The sequence below is a fragment of the Anas platyrhynchos genome, chromosome Z (assembly GCF_047663525.1).
Source record: "Anas platyrhynchos isolate ZD024472 breed Pekin duck chromosome Z, IASCAAS_PekinDuck_T2T, whole genome shotgun sequence".
Classification (NCBI taxonomy): Eukaryota; Metazoa; Chordata; class Aves; order Anseriformes; family Anatidae; genus Anas; species Anas platyrhynchos.
The window spans coordinates 27,478,956-27,494,510 of record NC_092621.1 but is presented as its reverse complement, the minus strand read 5'-3'; the positions used below and the strand labels follow the sequence as shown (position 1 = coordinate 27,494,510).

At 37.9% G+C, this 15,555-nt stretch overlaps 1 protein-coding gene across 8 annotated transcripts in view; it reads left to right on the top strand.

The window, feature by feature from the left end:
• FCHO2 (FCH and mu domain containing endocytic adaptor 2) overlaps positions 1-15,555 on the top strand; it is an 89,518-nt gene that overhangs the window by 22,014 nt on the left and 51,949 nt on the right. For all 8 annotated transcript variants that reach the window (XM_038171027.2, XM_038171023.2, XM_072031477.1 and 5 more), the window contains 2 exons: positions 70-168; positions 1,549-1,645. In XM_038171027.2, the coding sequence (XP_038026955.1) occupies positions 70-168; positions 1,549-1,645 (196 nt within the window). The remainder of the gene's footprint in view (positions 1-69; positions 169-1,548; positions 1,646-15,555) is intronic.

Below are 15,555 nucleotides of genomic sequence, written 5' to 3'. Positions count from 1 at the left end.
ATTATGATATAAGGTTTAGCATTTCAAAAATTATTTTCATTATGAATAATTGCTTGCATTGGTTGACAGAAATTTCAAGACATTGAAGAAACGCATCTTCTTCATATGAAAGAGATTATAGAATCATTGTCAAATACCATAAAGGAAATTCATTTACAAATAGGAGAGGTAACTTTTATATTATCATTTGTTTATTTGGATTATGCTACATATACTTCCTAACTACTATGGAACATTCCTTACTGTGTTTGTATAACTCATGCTTGTGTAACTACAAGACTACATCTTTCAAATGGCAATAACTTTTAAAAATACATTAAGAAAGAGATAAATAGTAACAAAACACAGAATTTAAAAGACTTTGAAGCCGATTTGGTTCTTTTTACCACAGATATCAAATACTGTATCAGTGCTGAACTTGCTTATCAGAAGTTTGAAGATTTGAATATCTACTAAATAGCCATTTTGGTCTTCTCAGAAGTGTGCAATCTATTCTCTTATTTAAGCCTCTTTGATCCATTCAATAAAATTTATCAGCTCTGGTTTCGTTCACTGTATTGGAAATCTTTTTAATATCTAAATTCAATATGAGCCAAAAATTTTACTGCTTCCTGTTGCATTTATAAATTCAGTATCACAAATGCTAAAGTCTGAACAATCATTAAATTTTGTGCTAACAGAAAATAATGTCTTTTGACCATTTGAAGGATGTTTAGTGTATTTCAAAGCTCTGTTCATTAGATATTAAATTAACACTCATTTTACACATAATAGGGGTACTTCCTCTTTTCTTTAACTTAAATATAGAATTATATCGTCTGAAAAGTTTCAGAATTTCTGATAACACTGTTAGGGAAAGGCCTCTAGTAACAGTATTAAAAAAAGCTTTTGTAGTATCTTTTCTTCAGATGCAAGTTGGTCTAACTAATAATCCTGGTAAGTAGTCTTCAGTTTTCTTCATGTCTTGCGTTTTATTTGTGTATACTTTGAGTCACTTGTTTTCTTAGTTTTGAGGTTTTCTGCTGGTGAATGATGGTGACAAGGTTCACTCTACCTATTCCTAAAACATATTACTGCCTTGTTGGAAAAACTTCATATTAACGGCACGTTCCTTTGCCAGACCAAAACCATTACAACAGTAATGCTTTTACTCAAGCAGGTGGGAACTGTGATAATACAGTGGTAACTGTTCACACCCTTAACTGGTGCTGGCTTAAGGGGACAGTTTGTCTTCCTGACATCGTCGTGGGGCATGTTGTTGACAATTTCAGAAAAGCACATATAGAAAAGTAGTTTAGATAGAAGAAATGGAAGTAGATCATAGACATCAGTCTGTGTTCTTTCTTTCCTTGTTTGTATGTCTATTGTGTACACAATCACCAAAGCTAAAGCAATAAAAAGGGATTTGTTGATTTCTGGAAGTTAATATATCTTAGAGGGAAGAATTTTAAACTCTAGAGTTAAAAAAAACACTTTCTGAAGTTAATTAAATTTCTTTAATTACTGTTTTTTAAATTCCTGTTGTGTGTGGTATTTTGTTTTTTGAAGGTTCACGAAGAGTTTATTAATAACATGACAAATACTACAGTTGAGAGTTTAATACAGAAATTTGCTGAGTCAAAAGGAACTGGCAAGGAAAGACCTGGTAAGAGATTAAAAATAGAGGAGCAAATACTAATTTTAATACTGTAGATTTTCTCTCCTAATTAAAAGGCAAACCCTATTTGTTAATATGCTATTGTTGTAACATACTTAAAATTTCAAAATTCTCAGAATTCATTAGCTTTGATATTAAATGTTTCATAGAAATTTAACAACATACAATTTAGTTATTATGTATTTGTAGGACTTGTGTTCATAAAGCATAACAATTTCTAGCTCAGAGTCCTCCAATGTGGACTTCTGAGGAAGCTTTTAAACTATACTGTTCCTTGGGATGTTGGTGACGTTTGTCTAGAAAATGAAGTTCCTTGCACAAAACTACCTTTATTCAATGTGCTTCAGCACAAATTATATTTCCAAATTTAATACAAATTTAGAGATGTATTCAGAACAGGTGTCTGTAAAGCTGATTATAGAGTTGTTGTAACAGTTACATTGGTTTATTTGGTTAGCTTACAAAATCATGCTTTTTAATAGATTATATGTAGATTGTTTTGTTCTTTATCAGCAACGAATTTACAAGTACTTTCTGAAAGTACTGCTTGTTGGGTGTGTTACGTTTCCTGGACTGGCGTAAAAGGACAATCTCACATTACTATATATCTAACATTACAGGAAATATACAAAGTTGAGCTTAATATTCAGGCATGGGAACATGGTCACTAGATGTGTGAATGCAGAAGTTTGGTAGTACTGTTTTTCTTGGAGTGTGGAGTGTTGGGAGTCCTTGTTAGCATCTCTGCCTTATAGTATCAACGCATGTTTTTTTTTCAGAGCAAGGATGTACAGAGTAGCTTAGATCTTAAGCATTTATATTGAATTGTTAAATATGGTTCTTAAATATCTTACAATGCTTCTATGTTGTGTTTTTAAGATAACATTGTTACATATACATGTTACCCCCTCTACTGACCTCACAAGCAATGCCCCCCCCACCAACCCTACAGGCCCCGCCTTCCCAGGTGCCCTTACACAGCAGATTTGAGGCCCTGGAACTTGAGAGACTGGTTGAGGTAGAAAGTCTACACAAGAGTATGCCTAGGGCGAGGAAGTTGACTCCACGCTTCAAGACTGCCTCCACCAAGAAAGATAGAAGGGTGATTGCTGTAGGCGACTCCCTTCTCAGGGGAACAGAGGGCCCTATTTGTCGGCCTGACCCTACCCATAGCAAAGTCTGCTGCCTCCCTGGGGCCAGGGTCAGGGACATTGCCAGAAAGCTTCCCAACCTGGTTCGCCCCTCTGACTATTGTCCTCTTTTAATAGTTCAGACTGGCAGTGATGACACTGAAGAGAGAAGCCTGAAGACCATCAAATGGGACTTCAGGGAACTGGGACGGTTAGTGTATGGAGCAGGAGTACAGGTGGTGTTTTCGTCCATCCCTACAGTGGCAGGGAGGGGTGCATAGAGGACACGGAAAGCCAACCTGATAAACATGTGGCTCAGAGGCTGGTGCCAACACAGAAATTTTATTTTTTTTGACCATGGGGTGCTTTACTCAGCACCCGGCCTGATGGCCACAGACAGGTCCCTATCTCTAAGGGGAAAACGGATCCTGGGCCAGGAGCTGGCAGGGCTCATTGAAAGGGCTTTATACTAGGTAAGAAGGGAGATGTGGCTGAAATAAGACTTGTTGGAGGTTTGCCAGGGGGAATAATGTCTAGGCCAGGGGAGAAGACAATGGCCTAGCTGAAGTGCATCTACACCAATGCACGCAGCATGGGTAACAAACAGGAGGAGCTGGAACCCATCATGTGGCAGGCAGGCTACAACTTGGTTGCCATCACAGAGACATGGTGGGACCACTCTCATGACTGAAGTGCTGCAATATCTGGCTATAGGCTCTTCAGAAGGGACAGGCAGCACAGAAGGGGTGTGGTGTGACTCTCTATATCAGAGAGAGTTTTGATGTCATGGAACTTGCTGGGAATTATAAGGTTGACTCCCTTTGGGTTAGGATCAGCGGGGAGGCCAACAAGGGAAGCATCCAGGTGGGGGTCTGTTATAGACTGATGAACCAGGATGAGGAGACTGATGAGGAGTTCTACAGGCAGCTGGCAGAAGTTGTGAAATCATTGGCGCTTGTTCTCGTGGGGGACTTCAACTTCCCAGACATATCCTGGAAGCACAACACAGCCCAGAGAAAGCAGTCTAGGAGGTTTCTGGAGAGCGTGGAAGATAGCTTCCTGACGCAGCTGGTTAGTGAGCCTACCAGGGAATGTGCCCTGCAAGGCCTTCTGTTCACAAACAGAGAAGGACTGTTGGGAGATGTGGTGGTTGGAAACTGTCTTGGGCAGAGTGACCATGAAATGGTGGAGTTCTCCATTCTTGGCAAAGTCAGGAGAGGGACCAGTAAAACTTCAGTCTTGGACTTCCGTAGGGCTGACTTTGAGCTGCTCAGGACACTGGTTGGCAGAGTCCCTTGGGCGGCGGTTCTGAAGGGCAGAGGAGTCCAGGAAGGCTGGGCGCTCTTCAAGAGGGAAATCTTAATGGCGCAGGAGTGGACTGTCTGCACGTGCCCAAAGACGAGCCGGCACGGAAGACCATCCTGGCTGAACAGAGAATTGTGGCTTGAGCTTAGGAGAAAAAAGAGGGTTTATAATCTTTGGAAAAGAGGGCAGGCCACTAGGGAGGACTATAAGGATGTTGCGAGGCTGTGCAGGGACAAAATTAGAAAGGCCAAAGCTCATCTGGAGCTCAATCTGGCTACTGCCGGTAAAGATAACAAAAAACGTTTTTATAAATACATCAACACAAAAAGGAGGACTAAGGAGAATCTCCATCCTTTACTGGATGCGGGGGGAAACTTAGTTACAAGAGATGAGGAAAAGGTGGAGGTGCTTAATGCCTTCTTTGTCTCAGTCTTTAGTGGCAAGAGCAGTTGTTCTCCGGATACCCGGTACCCTGAGCTGGTGGAAGGGGATGGGGAGCAGAATGTGGCCCTCACTATCCATGAGGAAATGGTTGGCGACCTGCTACAGCACTTGGATGTACGCAAGTCGATGGGGCTGGATGGGATCCACCCGAGCGTACTGAGAGAACTGGCAGAGCAGCTGGCCAAGCCACTTTCCATCATTTATCAGCAGTCCTGGTCCTGGCTATCGGGGGAGGTCCCAGCTGACTGGCGGCTAGCAAACGTGACACCCATCTACAAGAACGGCTGGAGGACTGACCTGGGAAACTACAGGCCTGTCAGTTTGACCTCAGTGCCAGGGAAGCTCATGGAGCAGATCCTCTTGAGAGTCATCACGCAGCACTTGCAGGGCAAGCAGGCGATCAGGCCCAGTCAGCATGGGTTTATGAAAGGGAGGTCCTGCTTGACGAACCTGATCTCCTTCTATGACAAAGTGACGCGCTGGGTGGATGAGGGAAAGGCTGTGGATGTGGTCTACCTTGACTTCAGCAAGGCTTTTGACACTGCTCCCCACTGAATTCCCCTCAAGAAACTGGTTGGATAGCTGGGCCCAAAGAGTTGTGGTGAATGGAGTCAAATCGAGTTGGAGGCTGGTCACTAGTATCGTCCCCCAGGACTCAGTACTGGGGCCAGTCCTCTTTAAAATCTTTATCAATGATCTGCATTGGGGGATTGAGTGCACCCTCAGTAAGTTTGCAGACGACATCAAGTTAGGTGCATGTGTCGATCTGCTCGAGGATAGGAAGGCTCTGCAGGAGGATCTGGATAGGCTGCACCGATGGGCTGAGGCCAACTGCATGAAGTTTAACAAGGCCAAGTGCCGGGTCCTGCACCTGGGGCGCAATAACCCCAAGCAGAGCTACAGGCTGGGAGATGAGTGGTTGGAGAGCTGCCTGGCAGAGAAGGACCTGGGAGTATTGGTTGGTAGTCAGCTGAATATGAGCCAGCAGTGTGCTCAGGTGGCTGAGAAGGCCAACAGCATCCTGGCTTGTATCAGAAGCAGTGTGGCCAGCAGGGCTAGGGAGGTGATCGTCCCCCTGTACTCGGCTCTGGTGAGGCCGCACCTCGAGTACTGTGTTCAGTTCTGGGCCCCTCGCTACAAGAACGACGTGGAGGTGCTCAATCAAGTCCAGAGAAGGGTGACAAAGCTGGTGAGGGGTCTTGAGAACAATGCCTACGAGGAGCGGCTGAGGGAGCTGGGATTGTTCAGCCTGGAGAAAAGGAAGCTAAGGGGCGACCTTATCACACTCTATAGGTACCTCCTTAAAGGAGGCTGTAGTGAGGAGGGGTTTGGTCTGTTCTCCCACATGCCTGGTGACAGGACAAGGTGGAATGGGCTAAAGTTGCGCCAGGGGAGTTTTAGGTTAGATGTTTGGAAGAATTAAACCGAAAGGGTTGTTAGACATTGGAACAGGCTGCCCAGGGAAGTGGTGGAGTCACCATCCCTGGAAGTCTTTAAAAGACGTTTAGATGTAGAGCTCAGTGATATGGTTTAGTGGAGGACTGGTTAGTGTTAGGTCAGAGATTGGACTCTGTGATCTTGGAGGTCGCTTCCAACCTAGACGATTCTGTGATTCTGTGATATTCACTCTGTGATCTGCTAATGTTTGTACATGAGTGGGATGAGGCAAGATTGTGTATGGAACAATTGTCAGACTTTTCCAGTGTGTCTTACATTTTTTTGATAAAGAGGAAGAAAGAAAAAGTACACGCCTCAAGGATTCATGTTCAGTTGGACTGAATTCAGGATGAAGACAGGTGATAATTCAGTATTCAAGCCTCTTTGACTAGCTGTGGCCAAGATGTCACATGTAGGGGTGGCTGTCTTACATTCAGGATCCTGTCTCCCTGTGTTACAAAGACCTGTGCTAGTGTCTTCTAGAGCACTGTTTGTTTCAGGCAATACACTTTTTTCTTTTTTTTTTTTTTTGTTAGACAACATAGCAATCACAAGAAAAGTAGCACTTCACCTTTTAATTCAGTGGGAGAGGTTGTACACAATGTACTTATTTGCCTCTTTACAGATTTCGTCATATTCCATTTGTATTCTCTTGAGTCAAATAAAAACTTTTGCCATGGCAAATCTTATTTTTTCCAATTCTGTAACTATTTTAACAGCAAAAAGGTTTAAGGAAGGATTATGTTTTCAGTGTGGAAATGCATGCATATTGATATTTTATTTTTTTTTTTTTTACAGAGTGAGATTATATTGATATTAATTTTGTAAAGCTGCCATAGGGCAGAGAGAAAGCATAGGCAAATTCAGTAGCAGTAGAAATTCACAAGAAGTTGTGAGGTGTCAAAGATTGGTCTTAGTTATAATTACTGCTTCTATTATAGTCATATAGCTTTGACAATTACAGATATTCCAGATACAAAGTGAGGTATCACTTCTGTAAGAATAAAATGAAAACATCCAGTGTGGGAGGAGCAGCTTTTTCTTAGTTCAAAAATGCTTTTCCACAATTGAGAACTGTTCTTAATAGAAAGGCATTTTTAACCATGAAGCAAATTCTATAAGTCTTTCTGTGATAAGAATTTAGTAATTACGCTGCAGAAGGAGATGGCTTCTCAGATAAATTTAAGTATTCAATGTATTAAAATGGTACTGACTTGGAGTACAAAACAGATATAGAAAAAAGTCTTAGTGCTCTCACTGCTACTTAAGATTCTGGTCTGGAATATATTTGAAAGAAACAATTTATTAATCATCAGTAGTATGTAGGCCTTCGCCTTCCCATATTATTTGCAGACCAATATACTGAATCAGTTAGTGGAACATTCTAAAATACTAAATTTTGAGAACAACAACAACAACAAAAAAGGATAGTGTATAACAAAGTATTTTAGTTTATTTCAGTATTTTAAAATTGTAGTTATAGTACTTTACAGCAGGGTTCATTTTCCTTTTTCTACATATCTAAATATAAATATGAATCTGGACGGAAGTACTGTAGAAGGGCTGTTTATTGTGTGGATTAGGAATAATTTGTAATGTTTCTTTATACATGAATTATTTTCTTAAATTCTCATCTGCTTAACTTTTTCTCTTTGTATGATCATATCCCTTATACTAGATTATATGGGCTCCCTCTTGTGGCTAATTTCTGATGCTTGAAGTCTTGATGTACCACAACAAGTAGAGTTTAACACACATCTTCTCTAGTACAAATAAAATTTATTTCGAGCAGTAATGCTTTATGAGTTTTCTAAACCTTATTTATGGACTTCCTTACTTTAAAGCTTTTTTTAACTGCTACCTAAATAACCTACCTCTTGCGCTTTATCTCCTAATTCTTACGGAATTTAATTCAAGTATATTTTTAAAAGATATATAATATTTGAAGAAATTCTATTCATAGTTTTTCATACTGTCTTTCAGTGGAAAAAAAAAAGCCATGTATATTAAGTTGCAATTATTTTAATTCAAACTGAAGGAAAAGTCACTTAAATGTAAAACCTTGAGAAACAGAAAAAGAGATGGCAGGACCCTTCAATATACAGTTGTGCTCCAGGTCAGAGTTTAATACATTCTCTGAACTATTTTTTAAAGTTTATTTGGTCCTGCTGTTAGGTTGAATAGTGGGTTAGGTACCGTCAGCTGAAAGATGCTTCTGTTGTGCAACATTGATCAAAACCATTGTTGTCTTGCACTTCATGCACTTCAGATACATCTGCTTTCTATTTGTGATGGGCTACTGCTCTGTGTTTCTTGGAAAAATCATTTATAGCATGGCAGAAAACATCTACTTTTCTTCCACCCAAAGTAGATGTTAAATCTATAGCCGAGATGATATAAATTCCAGGTTATCAATGAGTTTTTGTCTTATTTACTTAATCTTCTAATCATCTATAAAAATCTGGTTTGTTCCATTATGAAGAGTTGATGCATGAAACAGAAACTGTTAGGAAGTATGAGCTCATGTTCTTCCAAGATCTTATGCCTGAAATTGGCAGGATAATATATACTGTGTGTAAAGATAGTTGTGAGTGCCAATAGCCAGCTGTAGCTGGTCATGAATGATTTTCATTTTTTTACAGTGTTCTCCTAAGTCTGTGTGTGTCTGTGCCTCTATTAGTTTTAGCCCACTACAGAAGCTAGCTTTGAAGGCCAAATGAGAAGACTCAGCTGTGCTACATTGTCCGAAAACACACAAACAAAAGCCAAATCTAGACTATTTGTTTTCATTAATTTGTTCTGATGTCCTTGTTAGTGGTTGTTGGTAATTTATTAAGTTGTTGCTCTTATTTTTTCAATTTTCTTAAAAATTTAATAAAGACGAAAACAACAAAAAAAAAACAACATTGTAATACAGACAACAATGGAAAGACAAAATCCTTTCTGGCTCCATAACACTCCAATTAAACAATTATCCGCAGATGGCAATTGCTACATATACTGTGCCATTGTTGAATGTGGAATTGGGGGTCAGCTTTTTCCTACTATTAAAAAAAAAATAAAATCATTGCTTTTGTGCTAGCTTGATCCGTCTGCACAATTAGAATGAGACAGAACATCATTTTCACTGTGACCCTACATCCTTACCCATGCAAGCAAATGAAACATGTGACGAAGGGGAGTCAGCTACGTACACATTGTCTTATAACTGTACCAGTCACACATCTAGAATTTAGGCTGTTGAAAACAAAAGTACATAAAAATACTTCTTGTATCCTTTCACATACTGTTCTCCCAATACACTTGACCTTTAGAGAGGCTACAAGTCTGCTTTTGTTAAAGCGTTGTAAAGTGAGTGTCAGCAATCCACGGGCTCTTTCTACAGAAATAGTTGAGCTTGTCAGTTGTCCACAATTGCTGGTGATCAGCTGTCACTAGCTCTTGCACAGTGACATAGCTGTACATATAGCATAACATTTTAATTTGTCCTTGTCGTTTTAGATACTGGGAATAACAGTCTATGTCCTTTTAATTGAATGATGCTTCCATAGATACCAAGATTCAGAAAGCAACAGATGTATTGTCTTTACTCCTTTTCCTTCTTCTAACAGTCCCAGAAAATGACAATTCAGTCAATAATTAATCAGTAATGCTGATAAATAAATGTTTGGTTTGTGGCTTTTTAGAGCTGATGAAACCTATTTTTCTTTATTTGCCAATGCAGGAAAAAAATGGTCTCAAGGCTACTGGTAAGTCCAATTATCAGGAAGTATAAGGTCATGGATATCAAATGCATACATAAATTCAGAATTGTTATTTATTTATTAATCATTTTGAAATTCAGCTCTCTGGGAAGGCTGTGAAGTAGTCTAGACTGACTTAAAACAGCTATAATATCAAGACCTTCAATGCCTCATAAGGCAGAGCATATCAGAAAAATATATTCCAGTGTCCTCAATGTGCTGATGATCCTTGTCTGCTCTGAGGCAACACATCTGGGAGCTCTGTTTCTGGAGTGCTAGCATTTGAAGCCTTATTTTGAAGTCTTAAAAATGATTTATTTAGGCATGACATTCCTGCTGAAAGCAGTATGGAAATTTCACAGGCTGCAAAACTGTTGACAAACCATTATGTTTACTATTTGGATGGCAATCAAAGCAGTTTAATCTGGATTCCTTACAAGCTCATTAATGCTGCCAGCATTGCCTGTTACCAGAATTGTAAGGCATCAAAGCTTCAATTTAGTAAACATTTAAAAAACAAATTTTACCTAGGCTTTAATTCAACTGAGTACTGATTCAATTAACTCAACTGAATTGTTGTATGTTTGATTAGTGTAATGTTTTATGTGGCTGGCTGTTGGCTCTGGTGAGAGTTGGTGCAAAGTTGAGGTGTAAATTTATGAGATGTTGTTTGGCCTTTGCTAATTGTTATGTGGTCATTTTAGACCTAAATGTCCATGCAGCACTACTAATGTGCTTTTCCCAAAGAGAATGCAAGAGCATTAAAGTGAGCTGCACCACAGCTGTGAAGCTAGTCCTAAGTAACCAGTGTAGTGTGAATGCACAGTAGTGTTTCCTCTTTGTTAACATTACTATTTAAGTTACTACGTTGTGTAAAACTATATACTTCCTATCATAAGAAGAAATGAACAAGGTGTATAGGGTAATGTAGACCAGAAAAAAAAGTGTTTGGAACAACTGTTTTATGTCTATGAAAATTCATAATGAAGTTAAGTCCTTTCCCAGAGATTGAGAGGCAAAACAAGGGTCATGGAATATTGAAGCTTGCTTTGATTAAGGCTGCTAGCTTTTCATGTATTTGAATAATAAACTCTGCTTTGAGGGAAAGACTTCAAACGGTGCTGGGTGTGGCAGGCATTGGTATTTTCCATGGGTTTGTTTGATAACATAATAGTTTGTAGGTTTTATAAAAAATACTTTTCTAGGAAGCTAAACAACAAAATAGGTGGAAGTAAACACTGAAAATGTCTAATACTAATTTTTGAACAGCTCTGCGTGACATCTTTAAGATTCTTTTCCACAAGGAATTATAACAAAGCAACTGTTTATTTATGTTCTTATAAATTATTTTTTTTATATTTTCTGTAAATATTGTGAATATTTTAATACTGCCAACACTTGTGAATAGATGCATAAATAGCCAGAAGTGTCTCAGTTTTTCAAAGCCTGTGCCCATACATAATTCTGTACAGAAGGCTGACTGAGGAAGGAGTTTAGTTTATCAACAATGACAGTGCCCAAGGGATTCACAATAGTATTCTCTGTAAAGGAAGAAAGTCCCTTCATGCATCTTAGTTCCTATCCTAGGTCTCTGTTAGATTTTGCCTGCAAAAATTAGGTCCTGTCATAGATAACAAACCTGCCAAAACTGCCGTAGACTTTAGGAAATCTTATATGCCAGAATAGACTTTAAATAATTAAATATATCTAACTTGCAAACTTGATTTAAACAAAGAGAATAAATTATTATTTGTAATGGTCTGGAGAGTCAAAACTACAGGTTTTGCTGTGAAAATCTCGTAGTGCCTGTGGAAAACTGGTAGCGTTGTACTGAATTTGTCAGCCAACTGGAAATTTAACGTTATTTGGCAGGTTGGGCTACAAATGTGGTGCCTTGAGGAAGCTAATTAAGCTTTTCATTTTAGAGTGATTGTGTTTTAAGAAGTAGAAAGAACAATTCATATTAATAACAAAAATTATTCTTGGTGTGGTGTCTTTCTTGAATGTATTATGTTCACAGACACACACATTCAGAAGTCCACATCTGAGTTTGAAAGGTGAGTGATCCTTTCCTGGTGTGTGAAAAATTTGGGTTCATTCCATCAGAGAAATAAAAGTCCAATTCTCCTGAAATACTTAGGGAAATCAAGAGCTGCCTGTGATAACTAGGAAGAAAATCTGTAAAAGACCAACCACAAGCTTAGGTGAAAGAGAAAACAGTAGAACAGCAGGTAACCAACTTCAGTGGTTTGTCAAAAAACAACAACAACAAAAACACACACCCAAGAAATAGTTGAACAGCGGTAAAAGTTTATGTAAAGATAACCTTTAAAAATGCATGTGCCATGCCATCTGGAACCATGCCCTTGTTGTTTTTTCGGCTTCATTACAGTTCTGCAGTATATTAGTACAATTTCTTCTACAGAGCTAGCTAAAACACTGAAATGTAGCGTAAATATATTTCACAAAAGTGGGACAAGGGAAAAATGAAAAATACCACAGAAACTGTTAAACAACTGTAGATGCAACAGAAAAAAAGCTTTGACTCCCTAAGAAGTACTGTCAGTTTTTCTTAGATTTGCCTGCCTCAAGCAAACAAACAAACAACAACAAAATAAAACTGCTGCAGACTAAGGCAAGTAATTATTACAGGTTGTGGAAGCAAAGAAATGTCAATTTCAGTAATTTAAGATACTAATTAGGTAATAAACTCCTCAGAAAATGAAGTAATTTGCAGGATAGGTACTACTACAATAATAATAAATTATTTATGAAGAGCTTTTAAACACCTGAGTATAGAAATAACATCATGAGACATGTTTTGTACTAATATAGCAAATGAGACCTGTAATTTATTTATATAAACAGTATAACATGAAATTAATGCTGGAGGAGGGGGGTAATTGTTTAAGACATTTTTCTTCTAAGGTAGAAAATGTTCTGTGGACACAGTAAACGTTAAATGGCCTTTTCAAACATGAAATTTTCACAAGAAGCACAATTGGAAGTGTATTCTCTCTTTTTTCTTTTATTTTCTTTCAGCAGGTACAGCTTAGCAAAAACAAACTGAAATGTGGAAAGATTTGGAAACCTTATAAACATCTGTGCTGTAGTTCATTCTTACTAAACTGTAACATTAGAGAAAAGCAACATCTTGAATCTTGTAATTTAAGATTTTGAGAAAAAAATATGGTTTCCCACTAGGGAAGCAAATAGAGGAGTCTCAAGTAGGATATTTGATCATTAACTTTTACCTTTCTAATAAAATTAGAATAAATCCTAAGCATACAGTCTTCATGCATTTGTCTAACATACAAACTTACACAGTTTACACACTAAGTAGTATGTGGTCATGTTTCTAGTAGACAATTATTGGACAATATTTGCCAAGTCTAATAGATCATTAATTATTTCTCGTAATCTCATTGATAGTAATACTGCAACATGAAAGTGCTTTACACCAGAACAAGCTATCATTGGACATTTTTTGTCCAATTGGACATTGATTGAGTGAACTAGATCTGTGTATTATACTCTTTCTTGATTGAGAATATCATTTATGATTTGGAAATGGATTCTCAGTTAATTTACCTTTGACCTCCTGGGTCCATGGTAGTTGTCAGAAAGTACAGAATCTCATCCCCCTTTTCTTCAGTATCTTTTGATATTCTTCTTTATTGCCATAAATCATCTTCTACATCCAGAAAGCCTTCTGCATGAGCAATTTCATTTTAAATGATCAATACTGATTTTTCTGCATTTTGGTATTGCAAGGTGCAGGGGGGCACCTGTTGCTTGAATAGCTGTACAGACATTTGCCATCTTGTTTAGCTATCAAATTAGATTCATATGTGCAAAATTATCAAATGCTACAAAAATGGAAAATTCTTGATGCTTTTTTACATGTACATATGTTTAACACATACACTTTTCTCTCTGCTGGTTGGTTTAAATGTCTCTTAGACTTGCATTCTTCATACCTAAGCCCAAGTTTAGCCATAACAATAGAACTTCAAATTCCTGTCTTATTAAGGATGTTCATAATTTAAATTCTTCATGTAATGTTATGGATTTGTTTTGAAGACTTTTCTCTTGTTGGTTGCCTAGTTTTGTGGGAAAGATGGTCTCTAAAAAAAACAGTGTAAGAAATGCTGTTACTAGCATTAAATTTCCTAAGCTTTGGGAATTTAGTTTCACACTGTGTTTCTCAGGTTTACTCTTGTAGCTGATACAGTTCAGAGGATTGTGTAATGTTACATTGTTTTTGATAATCTGGTACAGGAAGATTAGATAGAACTGGAAAATCAGGATCATGTCACATACATTTGTCCCTTTGCAGCCACTGACTTTGAAACTGTCACATTTGCCTGATATTGTTTAGATGCTTTAATGTCCAAAGAAGGATTTAAAAATAAAAAATAGTATTATGCATATTTAGTTTCTTTAAACAGTGAGACATATTTCATAGTCAAACCTATGCTGAAAAAACAGACTAGGAAGAATTTCATTACAAATTTTTTGCGTGTTAGTAGCACTGGAAACTGTCACAGAGTAATCAGTAAATTCCCATTTTACAGTTGGGGTGGAAAGGTGATTAAGCGTAAATTGTTTTCTTCCTCGCCCTAACATCTGAATCTTCTGTACATGTAAATTGGATAGCACTATAAAAGTGCTACAAAACAAGAAAACATGTATTTCCCATGAAGATGTTTTTATGAAGATGTTTTTGTCTACCTGAAAAAACATTTTTTTGTCCGATTTCTTTGTTGTTGTTCCCTTTTTCTCATCTCTTTTGGAAACAGGTCCTGGAAAAGGTTTTAACCTCCTAAGATTTCATTATGGATTTGAGTTCAGGACTTAGAAGGAAACCATACCCCTCTTGGCTTACAGGGATATTGTGCAACAGTTACAAAGAAGTGATTCTTTAAAGAAGAGGGATATTATTTAATGTACATACAATGCCTTGTGTTAAAAAACATCTTAGCTGACTTGACTCTAAGAAGAACACTACTTGAATGTGTCTATGCAATTTTTTCATCATTACATACTTGCATGTTCTGCCTGCAACAGACGAGTCTTTCATCCTGCAGGCAGACAAAGCTGTATGTTGCATATCTTATTATTATAAACTAGGTGTTTGCAGTCCTGCCATTTTATTGTCCCAAGGCTTTGCTGCTTTCAACCAAATTTGATGCAAAGGTAGAAGTTGCAAAGATTAGGTAAAAATGAGGGTAAAGGTAAAGAAGGACCCAAATATGTCCTGCAATATGTCCAGTAGCTAATACTGAGAGTCAGCAGGCAGCTGAGTATGTGTTTGTATGTTGGCCAGCTTGTGGAGAGTCTAAAACCTGCTATATCTCACATCCTGTTCATTACCCAGCAGAAAAGAAAATATAAAATGAATTTAAATTGCAAAGCAAGAGAGTAGAAGAGGGTGAGAAAGAGTCTGGGAATGGTATCAAGAAAGGGACTTGGGAACATTGTATTCTGCAGATTGTTGTCTTAGCTGATGTTAATTTTGCCACTCATTTCTTGAATTTCATGAAACTGCTGAAATTTTCTGTGTTTGTTGTTTTCTGGTGTTGTAGGATAGTTGGATCTCAAACTTTGAACTGCTTTGAGTATGTGCTTAGTGTCTCCTGTTGAAAATTCTTGAGTTATCTGAGCAATAAAAATTACTTTATTTATAACTGAAGATGTTTGTCATCTTAGAGAAAAAATGTACGCCTTTCTGCTGATCAACATCTTAATTGATGGTAATCATTTTAAAACTATGAGGATAATGAAGCTTTTCTAGTTCGTTGTTGCTGTGTAAGCCACAGGGAAATACTGCCCCTTG